This window comes from Equus caballus, chromosome 21 (genome assembly GCF_041296265.1).
Source record: "Equus caballus isolate H_3958 breed thoroughbred chromosome 21, TB-T2T, whole genome shotgun sequence".
Classification (NCBI taxonomy): domain Eukaryota; kingdom Metazoa; phylum Chordata; class Mammalia; order Perissodactyla; family Equidae; genus Equus; species Equus caballus.
In genome coordinates, this window is record NC_091704.1 from 44,469,159 (window position 1) to 44,495,454 (window position 26,296).

Sequence of the window (26,296 nt, forward strand, 5' to 3'; positions counted from 1 at the left end):
AGGGCTGTTAATGAGCCTACGAATCCAACGACAGAAAGAAGACAAAGATGGTGGATGCATTTTCAACTATTGTGCCTCTCTGATCAAACGGAATGCAAACATCAGTTTTAACCACTGGTCTATTTTCCCCTTACTTTTAACTTCCGAAAATTCAGTGACATTCTTTAATAGAAAAATATACTGAATATACTTGAATACAAGTCAAAGTCCTAACCTCCCCTACCAATAAAAGGATATCTTAGAATAGAGATAGTTGCCATACATTTTGCAGAATTTCTAATATTATGGGGTTACTGACTCAATAACATCATTTTGGACTATAAAATTATTTGGGGGAAGATACAACGACCTTCAAGGACCCAAAATAAATTTTTAGCAGCTTATAGAGATCACTTAACACAAACTTTATATACTGTTCCTGGTACACTATTTCTGAAGAGATTGCTCTCAAGTAGTGGTTTTAAACCTTTTCTTTTTTTTTTTTTAAATCACGGATACCAGTGAGAATCTGATGAGAGTTATGGGAGTTTTTCCACAGGAAAGATAACACACATCCATGTGTATACACAAAATGTGTATACCATTTTTTGAGTGTTTGTGAACTTCCTGAAATCTAGCCTAAAAGTGCCTACTAACTGCAAGTTAAAAATCCATGCCTAAAAGGATGTGGGCCTGGGGAAATAAACAAATGATTTCTTCATATGAGTTTGAAGCCAGTATCGTGGGAAGGCCAATGAAAAAATAGTGATGCAATACCTTGAATTCCTTCTCCACTTAGGTGATGTAACTTACTATCCTATTTCCTTTATTTATTATTACTCTTTTAACTGAAATATTTGGTAAAGTATAGTTAGTATATCATACTACATCAATCAAACTTTGAATAAAATATTTTAAATTAATAAAAGAGAAACAGATCTTAGAAGGGAAGCGAAGAGATAATGAATGCTACAAAGAAATCTTATCAACAATAACAGTAAACACTGTTTTTAAGTCTTCTCATGTCCAGTTTTACAATTTGCTCCCCCAAAATGACTTTAAAGTTTGAGATAACAAACATTTGCCTAAAATGACTAGGGTAAAGCAGACCACGTTTTGAAGAGCATGACTGTGGAAGAAGATAGTCAGATCAATGACTTGTGCTTCCATTCCTTGGAAGGGCACCTGCCATCCCCTTCTGATCTTCCATCATGGCTACCCTTTCATGCCCTTCCTATCCTAGCAGTCTGTATGCCTAGTCCACTACACATATTTGGAAAGATATGCCCTGAAAGCCATTTGTCAGGGCTTCGGCCTGGGTCATAACCTTGGGCTGCAGAGATTAAGTAAAGATCATTCAGGAGGGAGAATCCAAAAACAAACACTACCCATTTCCAAATTTTATCAGAACTTAGCCTTGTACCCAATAAAAGTGAAGGGCACATCCCCTCCTCTTACTTGTATTATGTAGCCCCCAGAAGGCAGGGTAAGTCTGCTAATATCATGATTCTGTAACACAGTAGGCTTGAAAAGGGCTTTTATGGACTTGCTGAAGTATTCAGGTATAACAGTACTTCTCTCTGAAAGTTTTTAATACATACTTCAAATTTCCAACCAGTCAAAATGTGCGGAATATCACTGGTGTATAAATTGGTGGAAGTCCACTCTTGTTATAGCATATGCTCAATCAGTGTAACATGATAATCAACAGTTGTTTTTGAACACAGAGAAACCACTGGGACATCTTTGCTCTGGAGACAGAACATATGATGTAAATGATGACCCCAAGGGAATAAGGAATGTATTCTGGGAAAAGTCTTCTCCTTCTCTACTTGCAGTTCTTATTTGCCAAGGGATTACCTGACTCCTCGCCACCTTGCCATCTGGTAAGGGAATACATCTTACAAGGTCAGTAGAAGCTGCCGTCCCATGGATATCCATGCTCCTTTATTTTTTATTCTTTTAATTAATCTGCTCATTTTTCAGATCGACTAAAGATATTCTAAAACAAGGAATTCTTTCAGAGTTAGATGAGTTATTCTTAGGATTAAGTAATTTCCAAGGCAAATAACTCCAAGTTATTAGCAACATATATGCAGTTTGCTGTTTATATTTTAGACTAAAGAAGCTAAAAATATTAGACAAAATTCCCAAATCATGGGCTCTGGCACTAGACAGTTGCTTAAAAAATAGGCTTTAAGAAAGAAGGATCCTTTTCCAATCAAATACACTATTACCACGGTCATATCCACAGAGTGACTGGTCCTGCCTTCTTTAAAAGACCATGTGCCCTGGAAAAAATTGGGTTGTTCTAAGAACTAAAGATGGATAGGATTTGGTTGTGAGCATAAGTAGGTCCCTCTCCCCATGTTAAGGAATGCAGCAACTCTCAGTGGGAGAGAAAGTTAGTCCTTTGCAGTGGATGAAAAGCAGGGCTGTTACACGCAATGATACACACAGCACACACCTGTCTAAAGGTGGGACGAGGGTGTGAAATCTACCTATGCTCAGCTTGCCAAGTCCTATCCCTTGCATGGGGCTGCTTCATCCAGAAGGGGCTCAATTTTGTTTACACAAAGGCCTCTCTGTTCACTAAGACCTGTGTCTTCACCGTTGTGTCCATCCACTTGGGGTCTCTTTTTCCATTTCTCTCAAAGACCTTCTATGGTCCTGCTAACAAGATCCAATTTAGTACACTTGAAATACTGCATGCATGTTCTTGTCAGTATGATCCTTTAAGTTTTCTATGACTAAACAGGTGTACTTTCTGACATCATTCATGTATTCAATAGAGAAACACTGTGTATCTGCTACGGGCCAGGCACAATGCTTGGAGCACAAAGAATAAACACACTCTCCAACTTTCAGCAACTCTGCAATCTAGTTGAGGAGTAAACATTCATATATTCATTCATCAACCATTGTCTGGGCTCCTTCATGTGGCACGCACTCTGATAAGAACTGACATATAAATAAATAATTATAACAACGTGATAAGAAAAGGAAGGTCCCAACGGTTATTAGAACAAAGAGAAAAAGGGAACTAAATCTGCTAGGGAAGTCAAAGAAGAGTGTAGAGAAAGCATGGATTTTTAGCTGGATCTTAAGAATGAATAAGAGTTTCTCATGGTGGAAGTGAGGAAGAATATTAATATGTAAAGGTACAATGCATAACAAAAACACATGACATGTTTGTGGACCAGAGCAGCTTAGGTTAGGGCTCCAGGTTGGCAGAAAATGCAACTGGAAAGTTGGTTGAGGGCCACACTGGGAAGCTCTCTGTAAGACATGCCTTGAGAAAGACAGAGAAATTGGAATATCTGAAGTTTCTTAAGCTGATGGGGATACCACATCTAAAGATGTGGGTGTAGAGTTTTACCTTCCTACTGAGAAGTTTAAACAAAGTCTGTACATGTAGGATTTACCAGGATATGTAGCTATTCACTAACTCAAAAAAACACTTACAGAAAGCTAAATATGCATTAGGCCTGTGATAGCCCTAGAGATTCAAAGAAAAGCTCAATATCCCTGTCTCCAAGGTGTTTGAATGTGCAATATGAAATGTAAAAGAGACTCAAATAAAGAAACTGAAAATGAAGAGATCAGTGTTATAAGCAAATGTGCAAGATAAGTTTATAACTTTCATAAAGGAATAATCAACAACAACAAAGGACTGGAAATCTGGTCACACACAGGTCATCACAAATCGATCTGTGCATATGAAAACTCCGGAGAGCAAAAGGGAGGGCAGGGACCCTGATCGACCTACCCTGGAAATCTTATACTTTAGAGGTTGATACTAGCTTGTATTGGAGGGAAGGTAGGAAGTTCCCAAAGGGCTGGGAACTCAGGTGGAGGAGGCAGTTGGGGCTAAGCTGTGACGGAACTTACGGGCCTTGCCCTTGAGAAAGAGATGTGAGATTATGGGGTGTAGGGTATGAATTAGAATGTTATCCAGTACCCTAGAAGCTTAAGAAATTTTCTGAGATTAGCAAAAGAGGGGTTAAAATATAATTCCAATCCATGACTTATCTTGTCATACTATTATCACCTATACAACTAGCAAAATCTGGATTGTAAAAGAATTTCTCACCTCTAGGTTGGAAGTATCAAATTCTTTTGCCCAGAAGTCTTGCAACATAGGTACCACTTAATGGACGCCTACCATACCGGACAACCAAAACCTAAGGAATACTTGAGTAGGAAATATCAAATTAAAACATAGATGTAGAGCAGAACTTCAGAAATGGCAGAGTATGGACTTTCAAAAATCCATTCCTCCATAAAGACAATAAGAAAACCAATCAGGGGCTGGCCCTGTGGTCGAATGGTTAAGTTCACGTGCTCTGCTGCAGGCGGCCCAGTGTTTCATTGGTTCGAATCCTGGGCATGGACATGGCACTGCTCATCAAACCACGCTGAGGCAGTGTCCCACATGTCACAACTAGAAGGACCCACAACGAAGAATATACAACTATGTACTGGGGGGTTTTGGGGAGAAAAAGGGAAAAAAATAAAAATCCTTAAAAAGAAAAACCTTTGAAGAAAACCAATCAAAATTGTAAAATCAACTTTTTCATAACTCTAGAAATTAGCAAAAGGTTTGTAACAATCTAAGAAGCATTTATCCAGGAAAAAAACTTAATCTCAGTAAAAACAGAGAGCTTTTAGTCATTTTAACTTGCCCTATTTCCATTCCCTTCTCCATAGCTCCTCGGTAGCCTTCAAACCCAGCAGCTTTGCAACAGTAGAAGCTGTAAAACTAGCAGCTAGCAGCTATCTGAGAAGACAGACAGATTTAAAGCTCCTCAAAAAGTCCTATCCTCAGAACACTGTCACTATTTGACAAGTCTGGCAGCTCCATGAAAAATCCCCAATCACAGGGCTTGTCATTAATTTGACCAAAGGGCTCAATCACTAGAAAAAGCCCTATTCCCAGGTTGTTAGTAAAAAGCAATCAGTGACAACTGTTTAAGACCACAGATACCTTAGGCAGCTGGAGCAAAAAAAGAGCCTGCTCAAAAACTTAAAAGGAAGATCAAAGAATGAAATGTCCATTCAGGGTTTTGAAAAGCTCTGACATAGTCCTAGGGATCTAGAATGCAATATGTATGTGTAGGAATGTGTGGATGCCCAGGAAAGATGCAAGGAAGCCCAAATCTCTCACCTCTGGCTGACCTTGATCCTATATAAGCAGGAAGTAAAGGCTAAGGCAGAGCTGTAAACTGGAAAGCGTTGAAGCCATACTTCAACAAACTCACAGTCGCTCAGCAAAGAAAGACTTATTGGTTCAAGACATTTAAAAATACCTCTGTTCATTTGCTGGCCATTAAGCCAAGTAAGCAGAGACTTCAGTTGCTGTACACAACTGGGAATACAGAATTTCCAGAATTAGTCCAGGAAAGTCATTAAACAAACAAAAAGTAGCAGCAGCAGCAACAATAAAAACAAATAACAAACCTGGGAGAGGTGGGATAATCTGAGCTTCCTCATTATATTATTTTAAATGTCCATTTTCAACAATCATGAGACACACAGAGAAACAAAGAGGTACAATCCATACACAGGGGATAAAAAAGTCAACAGAAACTCTGAGGAAGCCCTGATGTTGGATTTATTAGATAAAGATCTTAAATCAACTATTATAAATATATTCAAGAAAACTTTAAAAATTCATTTTAAAAAATTAAAATAAAGTATGAAAACAATATCTCAACAAAAAGAAGATATCAACAAAGAAATAAAAATTATAAAAATAAGAATGAAGTGGAATTCTGGAGCTGAAAAGTACAACTGAAATTTAAAAATTCACTAGAATAGCTCAACAGCAGATTTGAGTTGGCAGAAGAAAGAATCAGCAAACTCAAAGATAGGTCAATTGAAACTATTCAGAGGAGGAACAGAAAGAAAAAAGAATGAAGAAAAATGAACAGTTTCTCAAAACACATAAATCCATTCTAAGCATCTGAAGAATTTAAGACAATTTCTAACTGAGGGACAATCTACAAAATACTTGACCAGTTTTTAATTCTTTAAAATTGTAGAGCTCACCAAAAACAAGGAAAGTCTGATAAATTATCACAGCCAAAAAGAGCCTTAGGAGAAATGACTATTAAATGTAATGTGGTGTCCTGGATGGGATACTGCAACAAAAAAGATATTAGGTAAAAATTGTAACAAATGTACCATACCAATATAAGATGTTAACAGTTGGGAGAACTGGATGTGGACAATATGAAAACTCTCTGTACTATCTTTGTAATTTTTCCGTAAATCTAAAACTATTCTAAAATAAAAAGTTTATTTTAAGAAATCAACAAAGCCTCAGAGCCTGGTGGGACACCATCAAATATACCAACATACACATAATAGGAGTCCCAGAGGGAGAGAGGAGAGAGAAAGGGGCAGAAAGAATATTTGGAGAAATGATGTCTGAAAATTTCACAAATTTGATAAAATACATGAATATACACATCCAGGAAGCTCACTGAACTTCAAATAGGTTAGACATCCACACCTAGAAATGTTATAGTGAAACTGTAGAAAGACAAAGACCAACAGAGAATCATAAAAGAGGCATGAGAAAAACAAGTCATCATATACAAAGGATTCTCAATAAAATAAGCAGCAGATTTCTTATCAGAAATTATGGAAGCCAGGGGCCGGCCTGGTGATGCAGCAGTTAAGTGCACACATTCTGCTTTGGTGGCCAGGGGTTCACCGGGTTTGGATCCCGGGTGTGAACATGGCACCTGCTTGGCAAGCCATGCTGTGGTAGGCGTCCCACATGTAAAGTAACGGAAGATGGGTACAGATGTTAGCTTAGGGCCAGTCTTCCTCAGCAAAAAAGAGAAGAATTGGCAGCAGTTACCTCAGAGCTAATCTTCCTCAAAAGAAAAAAAAAAGAAATTATCGAAGCCAAAAGCTGTGAGATGACATATTTAAAGTGCTGAAAGAAAAAAGTGCCAACCAAGGATTCTATATCTGGCAAAATTATCCATCAAAATTGAAGGAGAAATTAAGATATTTCCAGATAAACAAAAACTAAGAGAATTTCTTGTCAGAATACCTCCCCTAGAAGAAATACTAAAGGAAGTCTTTAAAGCTGAAACGAAAACACACTAAACAATAACTCAAATCCACATGAAGAAATAAACACCACCAGCAAAGATAATTACATAGGAAATATAAAAGACAGTATAAATATATTTTTGTTTGTAACTCTTTTATTCTCCTATTTAATTCGCATAAAGCAATAATTATAAAGCTAAACTAAGTGAAAAGTACAGACCATTATTACTTATGAACTTTTTTGAGGAAAAGTCCTCAACAAAACACTTGCAAACAAAATCCAGCAACACATACAAATGACTATATACCATGACCAAGTGTGATTTACCTCTGGAATGCAAGGTTGGTTTAACAACTGAAAATCAATCAATGTAACACAACATATTAATAGAATAAAATATAGAAACTATATGATCATATTGATTGATGCAGAAAAATCATTAGACAAAATCCAACACCCTTTCACGATAAGAACACTCAGACTACAAATAGAAGAAACTTCTCACATGATAAAGAACCTCTACAAAAAACTCAAAGCTACATCCTATTTAATGGTGAAAGACTAAATGTTTTTTCCCTTAAGATCTAGAACAAGCCAAGAATGTTTGCTCTTGCCATTTCTCTTCAACATTGTTCTGGAAGTTCTAGTGTGGGCAACTGGGAAAGCAACGAAATAAAAGGCTCAGATTGGAAAGTAAATTCAAATCCTTCATTTTTAAATTGAGTGATTTGTCTTTTTATTGATGGGTTGTGTTACTTATAAAATCTGGAGAAAAGTTCCTTAACAGATAAATGATTTGCAAATATTTTTCCCATTATGTGAGTTGCCTTTTTACTTTCTTAATGGTATCCTTTGAAGCACAAAAGTTTAAAATTTTGATTATTTCCTCTTTATCTATTTTCTGTACAGAAATAAAACTATAGTTGCAGATGACAAGATCTACATGTAGAAAATCCTAAAGAATTCTCAAGAAAAACTATTAAACCTAAAAAACAAGTCCAGCAAGATGGCAGAATATAAAAGTAATATACAAATTTAATTGTATTTTATACATTAGAAATGAATAAACTAAAACTGAAATTAAGAAAATCATTTACAATAGTATCAAAATGATAAAATACTTAGGAATAAATTTAACAAAAGAAGAGCAAGACTTACATAGAGAATACTATAAAACATTATTGAAGAACATTAAAGAAGATCCAAGAAAGTAAAGGCATCCTTTGTTCATGGATGAGAAGATGTGATATCATTAAGATGGCAATATTCCCCAAATTCTTCTGCAAATTCAATGTAATCCCTATAAAAATCCCAGCTCCATTTTTTGCAAAAATGATAAAATGATCATAAAATTCAACGGCTATGCACAAGGACCCAGGATAGCCAAAACAAACTTGAAAAAGAACAAAGTTAAAGTACTTACGTTTCCCAATCTTAAAATTTATTTCTAAACTACACTAATAAATACAGTGTGGTACTGGCATAATAATAGACATACAAATCAACAGAATAGAATTGAGAATCTAGAAATTAACCCTAACAATTTATGGTCATTTGATCTTTGATGAAGGTGCCAAGATCATTCAACGGGGAAAGAGGAGCCTTTTCAACAAATGGTGCTAATAAAACTGGATAGCCACGTGAAAATATTAAAGTTGGACTCTTACCTCACACATAGAAAAATTCAACACAAAGTGGATCATAGACCTAAATGTAAGAGCTAAAGTTATAAAACTTTGAGGGAACATATATACAGGAGTAAATCTTTGTGACCTTGAAGTGGGCAGTGTTTTCCCCGCATATACAGGCATACCTCTTTCTATGGCACTTTGCTTTATTGGGCTGTGCAGATATTGTGTTTTTTACAAGACTCTCCACCAGCAAAAGATTATGTCTCGCTGAAGGCTCAGATGATGATTAGCATTTTGTAGCAATAAAGTATTTTTTTAGTTAAAATATGCACATTGTTTTTCTAGACATAATGTTATTACACACTTAATAGACTATGGTACGGTGTAAACATAACTTTTATATACACTGGGAAATCAAAAAATTTGTGTGACTTGCTTTATTGTGATATTTGCTTTATTGTGGTGTTCTGGAACCAAACCCACCATCTCTCTGAGGCACGCCTGTAACACTAAAAGCACAAGGGACAAAAGCAAAAATACATTCAAGTCTTTAACACATTTTGAGTTTATTTTTGTGTATGACGTAAGATAATGCTTTATTTTCATTCTTTTGCATGTGGCTGTCCAGTCTTCCCAACACCATTTATTGAAGAGACTTTCCTTTCTCCATTGTATGTTCTTGGCTCCTCTGTCGAAAATTAGCTGTCCATAGATGTGTGAGTTTACCTCTGGGCTCTCAATTCTGTTCCACTGATATGTGTGTCTGTTTTTCTGCCAGTATCATGTTGTTCTGATTACTATAGCTTTTTAGCATATTTTGAATTCAGGGAGGGTGACGCCTCCATCTTTGCTCTTTTTTCTCAGGATTGCTTTGATTATTATTCAAGGTCTTTTCTAGTTCCATATAAAATTCAGGATGCTTTATTCTATTTCCATGAAAAATGTCATTAGGATTGCAATGAATCTGTAGATTGCTTTAGATAATATGGACAGTTTAACTATATTTATTCTTCCTATCCATGAGCACAGAATGTCTTTCCATTTCTTTATCTCTTCTACAATTCTTTCAATAATGTTTTATAGTTTTCAGTGTATAGGTCTTTCACTTCCTTGGTTAAATTTATTCCTAGATATTTTATTCTTTTTGTTGTGATTTAAATAGGACTGTATTCTTTTTTTTTTAAGGAAGATTAGCCCTGAGCTAACTACTGCTGCCAATCCTCCTCTTTTTGCTGAGGAAGACTGGCCCTAGCTAACATCCGTGCCCATCTTCCTCTACTTTATATGTGGGACACCTACCACAGCATGGTTTTTGCCAAGCAGTGCCATGTCCACACTGGGGATCTGAACCGGCAAACCCAGGCCTCTGAGAAGCAGAACATGCGAACTTAACCACTGTGCCACTGGGCCAGCCCCGGACTGTATTCTTGATTTCTCCTTCTGCTAGTTCATTGTTAGTGTATAGAAATGCAACTGATTTTTGTATGTTGATTTTGTACCCTGAAACTTTACTGTATTCATTAATTATTCCTAGTAGTTTTTGGTGGATTCTTTAGTGTTTTCCATGTATAGAATCATGTCATCTGCAAATAGTTACAGTTTTATTTATTCCTTTCCAATGTGAATCCCTTTTATTCCTTTTCTTGCCTAAGTTAACTCAAAATGGATTAAAGACTTGAATATAAGACTTGAAACCATAAAACTCCTAGAAGAGAACATATACAGAGCACTCTTTGATATTGGTCTTGGCAGTATCTTTTTGAATACCATGTCTCTTCAGGCAAGGGAAACAAAACAAAAAATTAAAAAATGGGACTACATCAAACTCAAAGGTTTCTGCATAGCAAAGGAAACCACTAACAAAATGAAAAGACAACCCATCAACAGGGAGAAAATATTTGCAAATCATATATCCAGTAAGAGGTTAATTTCCAGAATATATGAAGAATTCGTACAACTTAACAACAAAAAGGTGAACAACTCAATCAAAAAATGGGCAGAGGATACAAATAGACATTTTTCCAAAGAAGACATACAGATGTCCAACAGGCACATGAAAAGATGTCCAACGTCACTAATTATTAGGGAAATGTAAATAAAAACTACAATGAGATATCAGCTCACACCTGTCAGAATGGCTATTATTAAGACAAGAAATAACAAGTGTTGGAGAGGATGTGGAGAAAAGGAAATCCTTATATACTGCTGGTGGGAATGCAAACTGGTACAGCCACTATGGAAAATTGTATGGAGATTTCTCAAAAAATTAAAAATAGAAATATCGTATGATCCAGCTACTCTACATCTGGATATTTATCCAAAGAACATGAAAACACTAATTCAAAAAGATATATGCACCCCTATGTTCACTGCAGCATTATTCACAATAGCCAAGACTCAGAGGCAACCCAAGTGCCAACCAACACACGAATGGATAAAGAAGAGACATACACACACACACACACACACACACACACACACACAATGGAGTACTACTCAGCCATAAAAAGATGAAATCATGCCATTTGTGAAAACATGGATAGATCTTAAGGGTATTACGCTAAGGGAAATTAGTCAAATGGAGAAAGATAAATACCATATGATTTCACTCATATGTGGAAGATAAACAAACAGACACATAGATAAGGAGAACAGAATGGTGGTTATCAGAGGGGAAGGGGGTGGGGGAAGGGCAAAAGGGGTAAAGGGGCACACATGTATGGTGATGGATGGAAACTAGACTTTTGGTGGTGAACATGATGAAGTCTATACAGAGACTGAAATATATAATGATGTACACCTGAAATTTACACACTGTTATAAACCAATGTGACCTCAATAATTTAAAAAATATAAATAAATAAGAAAAGTAGATAAATCGGAATTCATAAAAATAGAAAACTTGTGCCTAAAGGATATCATTAAGAAAGTAAAAAGACAACCCATATAATGAGAAAAAATATTTGCAAATTATTTATCTGATACAGGACTTTTCACCAGAATATATAACATAACAATAAAAAGACAAATAATCCAATTTAAAAATAGGCAAAGAATCTTGTAATCCAGCAGTAGTGCTCCTTGGTATTTACCCAAAGGAGTTGAAAACATGTCCTCACAAAAACCTGCACATGGATGTTTATAGCAGCTTTTTCATAATTGTCAAAACGTGGAAGCAACCAACATGTCCTTCACAGGTAAATGGATAAATAAACTGTGGCACATCCAGACAATGGAATATTATTCATAACTATGAAGAAATGAGCTATCAAGCCATGAAAAACATAGAGGAACCTTAAATATATATTACTAAGTGAAAGAAACCAATCCCAAAAGGCTACATACCGTATGATTACAACTATATGACATTCCAGAAAAGGCAAAATTATGGAGACAGTGCAAAGATCAATGGTTGCCAAAGGTTGGGGTGAGGGAGGGATGAAAAGGTGGAGCACAGCCAGTTTGGGAGCAGTGAAAACACTGTGTATGATACCATAATGGTGGATGCATGTCATTTACACATTTGCCCAAATTCATAGAATGGACAACACCAAGAGTGAATTCTAATGTAAACTATTTACTTTGAGGAAGGATGATGTGTCAATATAGGTTCATCAGTTGTAACGAATGTACCACTCTGGTGGCAGATACTGATAATGAATGAGGCTCTGAATGTGTGGGGATAGGAAGTTAATGGGAAATCTCTGTACCTTCCTTTCAATTTTGCAATTTTGCTGTGAAGCAAAAACAGCTTTAAAAAAAATTTAAAGAAAATAGGCAAAGGATTTGAATAATATTTCATCAATGAAGCTATACAAATGACTAATAAGCACAGAAAAAGATGCATGACATCATTAGTTATTAGGGAAATGTAAATCCAAATCACATGAGATACTACTGCATACTCACTAGGATGGCTATAATCAAAAAGACAGGCAATAACAAGTGTTGACGAGGATGTGGAGAAATTGAAACCTTCACACATTACTAGTGTGAGTGTAAATGGTGCAGGCACTTTGAAAAACTGTTTGGATGTTCCTCAAAATGTAAACATAGACATACAATCCAGCAATTCCACTCCTAGGTATATACCCACGAAGAATTAAAACATTTCCATGTAAAAACACACACACGCAAAAGTGGAAACAACTAACACCCAGCAATTTATGAATTTATTAAAAAATATAGCATATCCAGTTGAAATTACTCAGCAAATAAATAGGAATGAAGAAGTACTTATGCATGCTACAATATAAATGAACCTTGAAAACATTATCTTAAGTGGAAGAAGCCAGTCACGAAATGCCACATACTGTAAAACTCCATTGATACGAAACGTGTCGAACAGCCCAATCCATAGAGATAGAAAATATATTAGTGGGTACTAGGCTGGGTGTTTAGATAAGGGTGATGGTTGTGAATATACTAAATACGTAAATATACTTAAGACCACTGAACTGTAAGCTTTAAAATGGTGAATTATGGTATGTGAATTACATCCCAGTAAAGCTACTAAAAACAAATATTATGGATTTTTTTTTTACTATTAGTTAAGTTTTATTTTATACTTTTAAAACACAAAGAAAAATATTAATTGACCAGGACACTGTATGCTGTTTCACTTCACTTAAAAGAAAGCAGAACCAATTAACAAAATAGGAAATAATCCGGCCTCAGACTGCAGGAATGTAGAAGATACTCAATGTGGCCCGTCTAAAATTGAGGGCTTGCTGCAACTGTACCTTTCTCTCTTTTGTACTCCTTGGGAGTTCAAACATGGAGTGCGTTGGAGTACATTGTCCTTGGACAATGTGAGGAAGCAACAATTTCCATACCAATGATGTGCTTGATTGGTTTCCGTTTGGAAGAGATCTTGTGATTCATGAGTCTTTAAAGTTAACTTGGGAGGCTAAAATCATCCAAATGTCAAAGGACTTGACCTTTGTTAACGTAAGGGATAATCTCACTGACCTGCTTTCTGTAAATTTTGAAAAATCATCCTGAAGTTCAAACTTGTGCAGAACTTCTCCAATTAGGTAGCCACTGGAAAATGCTTTTGCAAATGACTTGGGACCTGAATTTTAAAACACATAGATTAAAAAGTATATTAAGATTGAAAGATCAAAAGTATATAATGTTGCATATAGAGCTTACATATTTTCAATATGGACACATAGAGTAAAATTCCATAATTTAACTTGAACTCAATATGCCATGAAAATACTTCTGGAAAATCTTTTAACTAAATAAAAAGACTGAAGTTCAACATTAGATGTCTCACGAAGATCCCTGAATAAATATAAATCAATACTTGATGACGTACAAAATTTTGAAAGAAAAGACAGCTTCTGATCAAATTCAACAAAACACAACCAATAAAATTTATAACCTTAGATCTAAAAACAAACTTTCAATATATTTTATAAAATTACGCTCTAATACCTTAGTTATCAATACAACCTATGAATGATGATAGCATATTCTGGCCAAGTGATGTGCAATCTAACTTCTTTAAACATTAAGACTTAATTTTAACCTTTTTACGATGGAAATTTTACAAAAATCATCTGCACTTTCTTAAATAAAGCCTACTGTACATAGTCAAGCTCGTCCTTGGTGGTCAGGGGGGGTTACTCTGGTCTAGCTGTTATTCTGTGCAATGACGGAGATAGCCCAGAGGAAAACAGGCTTAGGAGCCAGAGACATCTATGTTGAAATCTTGACCCTGCCCCTTACCAGCTGTGTACTTCCTGAGTTTTTAATCTCTAGAACAGAGATAACTGTTATCTATATCTATCTTGGAGAGCCATTTTCAAGATTAGAGGTAATGTATGAGCATCACTTGGTACCATGCCTGCCACATAAGCACATAAGGATAAGTGCAGAAAAAAAATTTAAGCGTTAAATAGAATTTACTTTCTTTAAAAATGTCTTAGTTTTGGGTTACTTGCATTTTTCTTGTGAAGTGAAAAGTATAAGGTTACGTGGTACTCAAGGATGACATACAAAATTGACACATAAAACAAATTATATTATCATAGGACAAAGCTATCACATCTCAAATGATTTCAAAATCCTCCAGAAATCTGTGACATGTTTCTATTAGGGTCGTTTAGGCAACAGCAGTCAAAATATCATTTCAGTACCCCAAACTCATTCATACCAGATTGTCCGCTTTTATCTATTTGACTAAGAATAAGGTGGCTAATTGAATATGCAGAAATGCTGGATTTTTAGAACTGATACTTGGTGTGTGGTGGCAGGGAGGTGAGGCAAGTAGCTCCATAAAGCCCAGACCTTAAGACCTTACTCAGAAGACTACACATTACTATAAGAATAAGAATCTTGCATATCTGACGCAAGCCCACAATTTTGCCCAAAGCTCTCAATATTTGTTCACAAAATATTTTATATTCTTAATAATACCCCAATTCTTAGGTTGAATCAATATAATAATGAAGTAGTTTAAAAAGGCATCGATTATTCCCATTGATTCCTTTTACTCAGGATGAGCTCCTGAACTGTCTAGCATTAGAATCTATTGACTCTGTCTTCTGGCATCATGGAGTAGTTGTCTTGGAAGCAACTCAAACCCAAATGGCTCCTTCAGCCTCCAAAGGGCAGAAGTGTGCCATCTCCTCCTCCTGAGTCACTGCCGCTTTCTCCTTTCCTCAAAGACCCACGACTGCTGGCCACTAATGTTGTTCCCTGGGCTTGGCTGCCACCACTGTCCTCACTGTGCCATCTGGGCTGCTCTGGCTGTTTGTTGCTCCCTTCTTTCTGCTTTTTTCCCTTCTCTCTTCCTCAGCCCACCCCTATCTTCATCTTAGTTTCCTGAAGAGCCATTGGACATATAGCCATTGCCAGACTATGGATTTCTATTAAGCAGTCTAAAGACTACTGCTTTTTGTTCAGAAACTGTTTCTGTGTTGCCTCCAGGTAGTCTCATTCCCCCTCTTACTCCCTTGGGATTTCGCGCTATGCCTGTTGTTCATGTTGATCGAATGCCTGAAGCCTAGCCTGTGAATAACTGGGGAATAACTGTACCCTATCCCATCACGTTCAATGTAGCAAGCAAACGGTCTGTAGCAAACTGTTTGCTACAAAAGGTCACTAGAAAAATAAAATCATAATCCACTTCCTTTGAAATGGCAAGACATATTAATAAGGCAATTCTGATATGGATAAAATAGAGAGGTTTATGGATATAAAGGTCAAAGAAGAACAGTAAACACTTATTATTTCATTGTCAAGTAGTTCACTACAAATAATCAAGTACAAAATACCTGTCTGCAGTTTTGTATGTATAGGACACTTCAGACTTACTGTGTGCTGCATGAACAGAAAAGGGAATCATGAGTGAAGAACTACTGCAAATGACAAAAGTAACAAAGGGAAAAAGTGTAGAAAAAATAAAAGAGAAGAAAAAAGAATACATGCAAGAAATTAGGAGAGAAAAAGATGAAGAAAAAGTATACAAGCTAGGAAAATACAGATTTAAAAGTATGAAAAGAGATAAGAAGCCAGAGAGAGAGAGAATGAGAAAGAGAAAGCGAGATGGGTGGGAGAAGAGAAACAGTAAGAAAAAAAGAAAAAAAAAAAGGATGCTTTCCCCCCCTCTTTGGTTTATCATATTTTTCTTCTCACTAAATGTTCCTGAATAACCATGACTAATTTCGTGATGGCCACCTCTAAAGGTAAATTTGCGCTAACAATCAGAATTTCCTATGGGAAAGCAGAGAACAAGCTAACTCCAGGACAAGGAACAGGAAGAATATGAGAAATAAATGAAGCATGGCAGCCCAGTGATGATCTGTTCAATAACAACTCAACCATGCCTCCAATCTCCACGCCAACCAACTCCAACCAGACCTCCAAGCCACAGGTCTGATCCCTATCATTAAGGTTTCTTTTGCTGAAATCTTTGATGTGGGACTTTGTGAAAGGTCTATATTGGGCTGGGACAGCAGATGAAATGGTCCATGTGCTTCTCCACCAAATGGGCCTGAGCTAGCTGGAGAAAGCACATAAAGGAGATAAGCCTTCTATGTTCTAAAATGGTAATGAGGAGAACAAAGGCTCTGGAGAAAGATTCCCTGGGTTCGACTCCTTGACCATTTATAAGCCACTGGATTTTGGGCAATTATATAGTCTAAGTTTCTCATCTTTAAAAGAGGGAGAGTGATGGGTTCCACCTCATAAGAGTTGACTTGAGAATTAAATGAGATATTGCATGTAAAGTGGTTGGCAAAATTCCTGACATGTAGTAAGGGCTCAATGACAATTTTTATTGTTATTATTACTGCCTGGTAATTTAAGACAACAGGTCATATTAATTACACAATTCATAAGCTCAATAATAGATCCTCAACAACTATAGTACAAACATCCTTATTTAAAAGGTAATTCAACACTCGGCAGATATTTGACATTGTCCCTAAATTCAGATGCAAACCCACCCTTAGGCCCAGATAAGCTATGACACTCCCACCAGAAGCACGTGTAATAAAAGACAGTGGATTTCTACAGCAAAACATTTCAGTGGGAGAAATCAACACTAAACATAGCATCACAGCATTTCTGGTCAAGTTTTGCCACCAAATAAATACAGAGATATTTGGATTTTAGAATTATAGATAAGGGTCTGTAGGCTTATACATTCTATGCTCAGCGGCCTTTGCTCCTCCTTTACTGAAAGATCAAAGATCTAGCCTGCTTTAGGAACCACAATCAAAAATCCAAACAACCTTATTCTCATTTAAGAAAAAGGAAAAGCAGCTGCTGATGGCTGGGAACCGGCTTGGCCCCATCAGGCGTTGGGTTCCTCGGGGCTGGCCCAGAACTCACAGCTAGGCCTTGACATTCTCGGGCTGAACACAATCAATTTCACAGCACACCAAGATCAGACAAGGTCACTCTGTGACCCTGATGGATCAAGACAAAAACAACATCCCTCTGTAATCATGTCTGTACTCAGACAAAAACAATATTGTCCAAAACACAAAAATGACCAAACATCCCCCCATTCTGGCGAATATGAGTAGTTGCTGCTTTTTTACCAATCATGGCTTTGTCTTCTTTTATTCTCCCCTGCTTTCTAGATAAGATTTACTAAGATACCCAACCATAGAGTTGCCTATACTTCTTGACAGGATCCAATTCAGAGCAAAGCATCACTTCCTTGAACGCTCCTCAAAAAATACTTAACGTAAGCCCAAATGCTATAAGTCCTTTCTAACACCCTCTTACTGAAATGCCCCACAGTTCCCCCTGTGTTGCAACAAGTCAATAAACCCAACTTTGTCTAACTACAGGTGTTCCTGCGATCTTTGACTGGAGGACACTGATAATTTCTTTTCCTCCAGTATAAGAATAGGATGATCAGCCTTCACAATCTTCTCCTTTGAAGACTTAATCATAATTCTCAATATTTACTGTCTGAAACAAAATACCTATATTATTATTATAAATTCCTTTAATGATTAAAATATTGGGTGGCATTCTTTTCTTGGGACTTCATATCTTAAAATTTTGACACTGATGTACACAACAGCCTTCTGCTATTAGATTTGCTGTCTCAATTTCTAGCCAAGGGAAGCCAAGTTTTAATTTAGGAAAATGCTGCTGAACTAGCCAGAAAATATCAAAATCTCATTACATGAGAAGCAATATATTTCCTAATGACCCTGGGGGCTGAAGTATGAGAAAATGTGTGGTGTAATGACACCAGGTTAAAAGAGGAATGAAGTAAAAGTCAACATATCTGGCATGTACCGCTAACTGGCCACTGCCTAGTTGCATGACCCTAAACAAATCTCTAAACATATCTGATTTAGTTACTTCACATGCCAAAGAAGAATTAAATTATATCTAAGATTCTTTTTCATATCTAAAGTTATATGACTCTATGATATGGAAGGTCACAGCCAATTAAAGGTCACAGAATATATTACAAAATACTGCATATAAATAAATATTCAATAGGATATTTTGAGATCTCTATTCTTTTCTTAAAATAAAATTTGATACTTTTGAAAAGGTCTGGACATAAGACCTAATCAACAAAGTATAGTTAGTGCACAAGGGGACCCAAATAAAGAATGCTCCTAAAATTTGGGACAAATAGTGGAAAATAGCACTCTCTAAAACAAAACACTAAGCTTTACTATAAAAGGACAAAATTTGCCACCTGTGAAAACCTACTTATAAAAAAATTAACAAGGAGCATAGATATCTCTTAGAACTCACAATTTGTCTATTTGAATTTTTTACACATCATATAAACTCTAACCTTGGGATGTCCTAATTGACTTCATTCAGAGTAGAGATTTGCTGTAGTGAAAGAAGAACACACAAATCTTGTAATTTCAGAAGCTTTTGGAGCAGTGGTAATACTGGAAAATAACACTCAACAGTATGATTTACCCATACACTGGGGGAGCAGGAGGAGGGAAGCTGACTCTAACCTAATCTAACCCGTCACCACTATTTAGATAAAATATCTCTAGAGCAGATAAGTAAAACACACCAAATATTAGCTTGATTTGAGCGGTCTGTTGGTAATATGTAATTTTGGATTGTCAGTGAGCAATCTGAACTATAAATTTTGTCTTCTCCTGAGTACACCAGCCCATCAAGATGGTACATCATGTTCACTTCCCGGTATAGGCTATTCTGCTATCCTTTTCCTCATGATAAACTGGTACTCTGGCTTATAAAATCAGCCAAATGAAATTTCAGTTAGCATAAACTTATTCCTAAGAATTAGCTTAAAGTAATAAAACAGAGATTCTGACACCACCATTTGAGGATCAAAATACCAGAGTAACCTTCTAAAGATGACCAAATCCATTAGGCTCAGCCTAAAACAATATTTTACTTTTCTCTCACCCATATACTCTCATGTAATAAACTATTACTTACTAAGTGCCAATTATGTGACAGGCACTACTAAGCATTATTCTAAAGTGAGAGACAGAAACGCAGTTGAAATAATGTTGAGTACGCAGATCTAGTATAGACGTTAGGTGCTGTGGGTAAATGCCTTCCATTTGCAGTCTCATTTTGATACCCTCCCAAATGCAGAGCAATCATCATTATTACTTCTCAGGGCATAAAATTGGGGCCTGGGGACTACTATTTCTTCTTTGGATACTACAAAATTGACACCTAGAGATATTTAACTTTCTCAAACCCAGTTTTTTCTTTATTATATCTCTGTTACTATTGATAACAATTTTAAGACTATTGAAACAATTAAAATATACATAAAAAGGTATTTACAATTTTCAGTATAGCCATACTCAGAATCCAGAAGAACATGGACGGTCTTGTACATCCATCTTCGCAAATGATCTGATCTGTACAATAAATTCACAGAATCTGAAAGCTTCTAGTCATTTATGGAGAATGTTTTGTTATGATATTCTGATGTCAGTTTCTCCTTATGGGGAATTCATAAGTTTTGTAAAACAGAGGCAATTTTATTCTTGAAAATAACTGAGAATTCTTAAAGAATTTTACAGCAAATATTTCAGTAAAATCACTCTACATTGCTTATTTTTCATTATAAAAATAATTGCTTGAATTTCAGATGTAAGTTTGTGTTGAGCAACTTTTTGTATTAGAAGACATTTCATTAACATACACATCTGAGCATTATTCTACAGCCTAGTTTAGGACTAGTTAAATTTAACTCACTGAAGATCTTTAGCTTCGGTAACACAGATTTGCATCTTCTTATGTTGAGACTAATCAAGTCTCTGGTGACTCCCAGGAACCTCATTAACTGGAGGGAGACTACTCTCAGTGGAGGATCATTGGAGTTCATTTTCTTTACTGCTGATTTCAGGGCAGTCCAGGCAACACAAAATTCAATATAATATGCTTGATCCAAATTGACATCTGCCTTTCAGAATAATCCAGAAATCAATTGGCTTTAGCTGCCTCTCCAAAGAATGAATCATTTTCCAGCCTCATCAAGGCAGCAAATGCACTCACTTGGCATTCTCATCCTGTTTTCTTTGTCCCAGCAAGGAACATAGGGACTGAACCACTTCTAAACAAACGCTAATAAATCCTCTTTTGCCACTGAACCATCTAGCAATTGAGTTATGCCCTGTGACATCACAACATGCCTGGGTGGTGGAGTTTCTGTACTTCTTGTGACTTCAAATTGAACAATAATCCTTATAAAAGGAGTATATAAAATGAAAACATTTTGGAGAGTTGAGTTTTTAAAAATACAGTCCCTAAGTATAAACTCTGATATACAATATAGTGCCTACGAGCACAAGTCAAAGATCTGGCTTCAAATTCTACCTCTAGGACCTACTAGCTGAGTGACCCTGAAGACATTAGCAAGCCCTCTCAGCCTCTTCAACACATCTGTTCATCTGGGACAGTACCACTTAGGGTTCTCTTTTTAGGATTGAATAAGAAAACCGATGTAAAGGGCTTAGCACAGGGTCTGGTATAAGTACCTACGTGTTCAATAAGGGATAAATTTTATTATTATTACTCTTCAATCTATAAACTTCATTTGAGAAAATAACTCTTATGTAACCCCTCGCAATATTTTATAAGACGTTTACTATATTTCAACTAGATTGTTAAATCTCTTTTTCCCCTATTTTGTCAGGTGAAGTTAGATCTCCTTTTTTTATTTTTTTATTTGTTATGCCATATTGAATTTTCCTTTCAAATCACGAAGGCAATATAAGCAACAAATCAAATAACATGGATGTATAAAGAAAAGTTAGCAATCTTCTCCTTCCCCAGGGTAACCAACACCAATACACTGGTTTAAATCCTTTCATACTTTTCTCTGTGCTTACACAAACCGCAATATGAAGATTTCTGTACACGGCCACAGTCCAGTATATGTGTCTCCACACATTTCTTTATGCTCCTATAAACAAACATACCTATTCATATATGTATATGTTTGTGTGCATCTCTGTGTCTGTGTGTAGTTCCTAATTGGTACAAAAACGGAATTATACTAGCCACAAAAAGCTATAATTTTTTCACTTGACAAAAATACATGAATACCCTTTAGGACAAAAGTTATAGCACCTAGCTCCTTCCTTCTAATTGCATAACAATCCATAGCATGGATACAGATTCATCCAAGTATTCCACAGTTGAAGGAAATTCAGATTTCCTTCTTTTTCTTTTTGTCCCTACAAAAAGAAACTTTAGTCCCCCTTTTTCTTTTTGACCCTACAATACATGTAGCAATAAACCATCCTTATTCACACATCCTTAGGTACTGATTTCCTTTTTGTATGACAGTTTCTGAAAAGTGAAATTTAGCATTTACTATGTCACAAGTACTAGTCTAAATGCTTACAATGATTATCTCATTTAACCTTGACACAACTCAATGAAGTATTATTATTACTATTACCTTGAGTACGCGGAAATTTAGGTAATAACTTGCCCGAGGTCACTAGCTAGTGAGTGGTAGATAAGTGATTTCAACCCAGGCAGTCCAACTTCTAAGTCCTTGCTCTTAACACGCCCCTTATCCAGAAATCGCCAAATTACTTTCCCCAGAAGTTTCACCCATGTAAAAGTCCTTCCATGATAGTTTGTATAAATCATTCAAAGCTTTCCACTGTACACCACAGAATGAATGGCTTATCTAACAACGGGAATCAACAACTGGCAGTGTGCTCCCTTGGGTGTGCAGATCCTATCTTGTTTGTTTCCGAACACGGTTGAGTGTGTTTCCTAGAGTCTGAAAAGCCTTTTACAATATGGAATTTGGTTACCTCAGAGACTGTCTCTGTCTTTAGGCTCTTCTGAGCAGTTGGGATCAAGAAATGAGCATGTATTGCTAGTGAATGGGAGGTAGAGTACTGCAGCTGTCTCTTCTACAGCTTCCAGATTTACACTTCAGGGAAGCAGACTTCGGGAATTTTCCATTCATAGCTTATGTTGTTAAAGTTCTTACTTTAAAAGTCTCCAGTCTTTTAATCTTCATGGAATGAAGTAATTCTTCCTCCTCCTCTCAAAACCAAAATTCCAAAAACTGATTACAATTATAATGGCATACTATTGTTTTTAAGTTTCTTATTAATTTTATTTATTCTTCTCGAAAGTGTTTCAATATGCAGTAGAGGCCTGGGGACTTGGGCAAAGGGTTTGGTTTTTACTAATCAAGTAAATGACCTGAAGTAAACTCAGCAAGCTGTAACTGCTTTTCTTTGAAGAGTCTGACTTAAGGGCACGATATTGCATTTTGGCTCCTATGGTGAGAGGGGAACCAGAAAAGAAAACTGCTAAACATTGTCCTGAGATCGGCATCATATTTTAGGTGAGAAATAGTCAGAGATACAATGGGATGATCACAGAATCCTGGGAAAGAATTTATTGTTGTTCCCAGGGAGTGTGTGGGTGGTGGTTTGGTAAAGAAAGAATCCAGGGTTTATGCCTCAAGAAATGCAACTGGAGGTGCTCCAATGTTAAAGATCCTAAAGCTGATGATAAACACTTTGCCTCTGCAGAAACGCTACTAGTCTAGCAAGTTCTGTGGATGACCTAAGGTTGAGTTGGCACTATTACCCCACTGGTGGCAAGCTGGCATTATGCACGGGTGCTTCTGGGAAAACAGACTGAAATGATTTGGGCTGAAAACCTTTTGCCTTGTGCAAAATCCATACCAGCTGGAAAACGTACTCCTCTTGAAGAAACAACGGAAAGAAGTAGAGATGGAGTATAGCGCTGTGCTGGAATTACTGAGCTGTCATAGAAATTGCCAGCATGTCAAACTGCCTCTGTGGTTCTGGGATTTAGAAACTTTGGGTGGCAACTTCACGGCTGGAATAAAATTAGGTCAGTGAATAAGGTCAGCTGTGGGCAAGAGTCAACAGTGGTCAGAAATAGCTAATGTTTGTAAATTTTGAGCTAAAATAGCCAAAATTTGTAAATGTTAACAATTTTCTTCACTAACTCATTTCACATACACTCTCTCCTGCTAGGCTGTTAGGTATGGAAAGTATGATTGGATCTATTTTACATTGGAGGAAATACTCAGAGAAGGTGTTGTAACTTGTTCAGGGGCACACATCTAGTAGTAGCTGACTTAACGGTTTCATATTTCATTGGCTTGCCAGCACACCATGTTTCTGAGGATGTGAAGCGGGGTAATGTCGGGACCAGACTACAGAGTACAGCAAATTTCTCTCTCCATAGGAGCTAGGGAACCCTCCCTAAACCCTCTGGTTGCTTAGAACCACACAGTAGTTCAGAGACTGCGGGGGTGGGCCCACTGTGATGATGGTTAACCAGGGAGCGGCAGAGTGGGGATGCGAGAAGCCCTGCGACGGCTGGGGTGGAGCGGGGCACAGGACCGACCCGGGGCGCTGCCAGGCCCCGCAGGCACCCCACCTGCGCAGCCCGCGCCTTCCCCGCCACCTGGCATCAGCGCGCCGCATTCAGGGCTCCGCACCCGGCTCGCCCCTCGCCCCCGGCCGTGTCACTCACTCACGGTCTGGGACACCTTCACCTCCTGGTTGAGCCACTGGCACAGGATCTCCGACATGGTTTGGCCTGTGCCTCCGACCCCAAGCAGGTGCGAGGACTGCCCTGGAAACCTAGCCCGCCGGCCCGCGTCCTCCGGTTGCCAAGGGTAACCCTTTGCTAAGGAAGCGTAACCAGACCGGAGCTAGGAGAAAAGCCGGAAAAGAGGGGTGCCAGGGCCCGGCCGTGGACAACAGAAAATCCTGGCCTGCCCCCTGCTGGCGGGTAAGACCGACTGTGCGCAGGCGCAGTGGGCTCCGAAGGCGCGTGGGCTGCAGAGGGGCCCAGCAGATAGGACTGAGAAGTTCCTGTGAACTGGGGGTGCGGAGCGAGCGAGGCCGGGAAAGCTAGGGACTGAGCAGGGGGGTGTCGGAAGAGCAGAAGAAAAGAAGGGTCTTGATTGAAGGGGAATTTTTTTTTCTTCTTGTATTGTCTTTTAAAGAAACTATCAAGGCTCTTGCTCTATAATGGCATCATTTTTGTCATTGATTTAAGAATTGCCAGTTTCAATTGCTACATTGTATCAGGGACAGAATGTGTCTTATCCAACTTTTAGTCCCAGACCTGGTATAGGGCCTGACACACAGCAAGCATTCAATCATTTTTGTTGTTGGTGGTGGTAGATCTAACAGTTTGTATAGTTTATATCTCTGTGTTGTTTTGAGAGGGGAATATTTAATGAACTACTTTCTGGTCAGTTTTTCCTTACAAGTAATAATTATTTTAAATTGAATTTTGACCAAGACTCTCCTTCAGCAAACCTGAGTCAGGCTCCTCTGAGCCCACTTCTTCTGGAGGCCCCACCCATGAGTTCCATCCTAGGCCTCCTTAATCCAGTTTTAGGGAGAACTTGCTGGGTCAGTTTAGGGAAAATCGCCCCCTCACCCCCGACCCGGCCCCTCATCTGATCAAATTCCTCATCCCCTACCCTTGGCATCTGATCACCCTGGCCTGCCTGCAGCAAGAACCCTGTCAAGTCAGTTTAGCCAGTTTAATCCCCTTACCCTTCGTGTTTCCTTTTAGTAATTTTCCATCCACTGACACCACACTGCTCCTTGGCTATAAATGGAGTTGAGCCGGATCTCTCTCCTCTACTGCAAAACCCTATCGCAGTAGTACTTTCAGTCCCTTGAGGGTGTCTTCCCTTCCTTCTTTAACCAGTATCAGAAAAATTTTCCTTTAATAATTTCTAAAAGTTTAGCTGGAATAATAGAAAAAATAATACACATACATATTATGTATACATAATCTTATTTGTATAATAAATAATATAGATAATGATGTATATATGTATATCACAAAGATAAGGAATTTTCCGCTAAAAGACCTGGAGACACCAAATTAGGATTATTTTAAACTGTAGAAACAACAACAGTGATGTCCTACGAGAGCAAATGTCTCTTAAGATTGATCTGAAATAGATCTGTGAGTCCTGACTGGATAAAAGTTTAGTACCACTTCTGTGTTGGCTTTACTTATATTTTAAATCACCCACACCATGGGTTTCCTCACACCCAACAGAGCAGGCATGACTACGATGGGAATTTTAAGGGAGATTTGTTGCCCACAGAATTGGGGTCTGATACATTTGATATGTTTCACCTTAGAGTTATCCAAATTCAGAAGATTATATGATTCTTTATAGAATCATATACGATTATATAGTTGGGGGAATGTATCTTATGTGCCGTATCCATTGGAAACACACATCATCTCTGAAAATGCTTCTAAGAGATGGCCTCCGAGGTACTCCTGCTTCTTGCCATCCTGGTGGTATATTTAAATTGATGACTAGTGCTACATTTACTAAGAGGTTCCAAGCTTTAGTTTCAGTCTGTAGAACCTGAGGGACAGAAATCAATATCTGCTAGATTGCTGAGAAAATTGCTTTTGCGGAAGGATGTAGGTGATGGTGCATCAAACTCCAAAGCTGCCAGAAGAGAACACCTGAGCTTGACCCCCTGTGGATGGGGGCTCTTATTCCCACACCGAAGCAAAATATTTCTGTGCCTATCTGTAGCAACTGTCTGGTTGTCGTTTGCTGTTTGTTTCAAAGGGTTATTTGTAGTGTTTGTCTTTAGAACCC

The 26,296-nt window shown here is 37.5% G+C and overlaps 1 protein-coding gene across 20 annotated transcripts in view; it reads right to left on the reverse strand.

The window, feature by feature from the left end:
* The window catches only part of SPEF2 (sperm flagellar 2), a 176,273-nt gene extending 151,811 nt beyond the window's left edge, over nt 1-24,462 (reverse strand). For 8 of the 20 annotated variants that reach the window (XR_011430174.1, XR_011430173.1, XM_001500071.6 and 5 more), the window contains exons 1-2: nt 24,175-24,462; nt 13,654-13,756 (exon numbers count right to left, since the gene is read on the reverse strand). Coding sequence is in view for 11 of the 20 variants with exons in the window: in XM_001500071.6 (XP_001500121.3) it covers nt 13,654-13,756; nt 24,175-24,232 (161 nt within the window). In the remaining 9 variants the exon portion in view is untranslated. Of the gene's footprint in view, nt 1-13,653; nt 13,757-18,973; nt 19,015-22,460; nt 23,509-24,174 lie in introns of those variants that run through there. The other 12 variants (XM_070245933.1, XM_070245939.1, XM_070245928.1 and 9 more) reach the window with 9 other exon arrangements.
* Nucleotides 24,463-26,296: the final 1,834 nt, after the last annotated feature.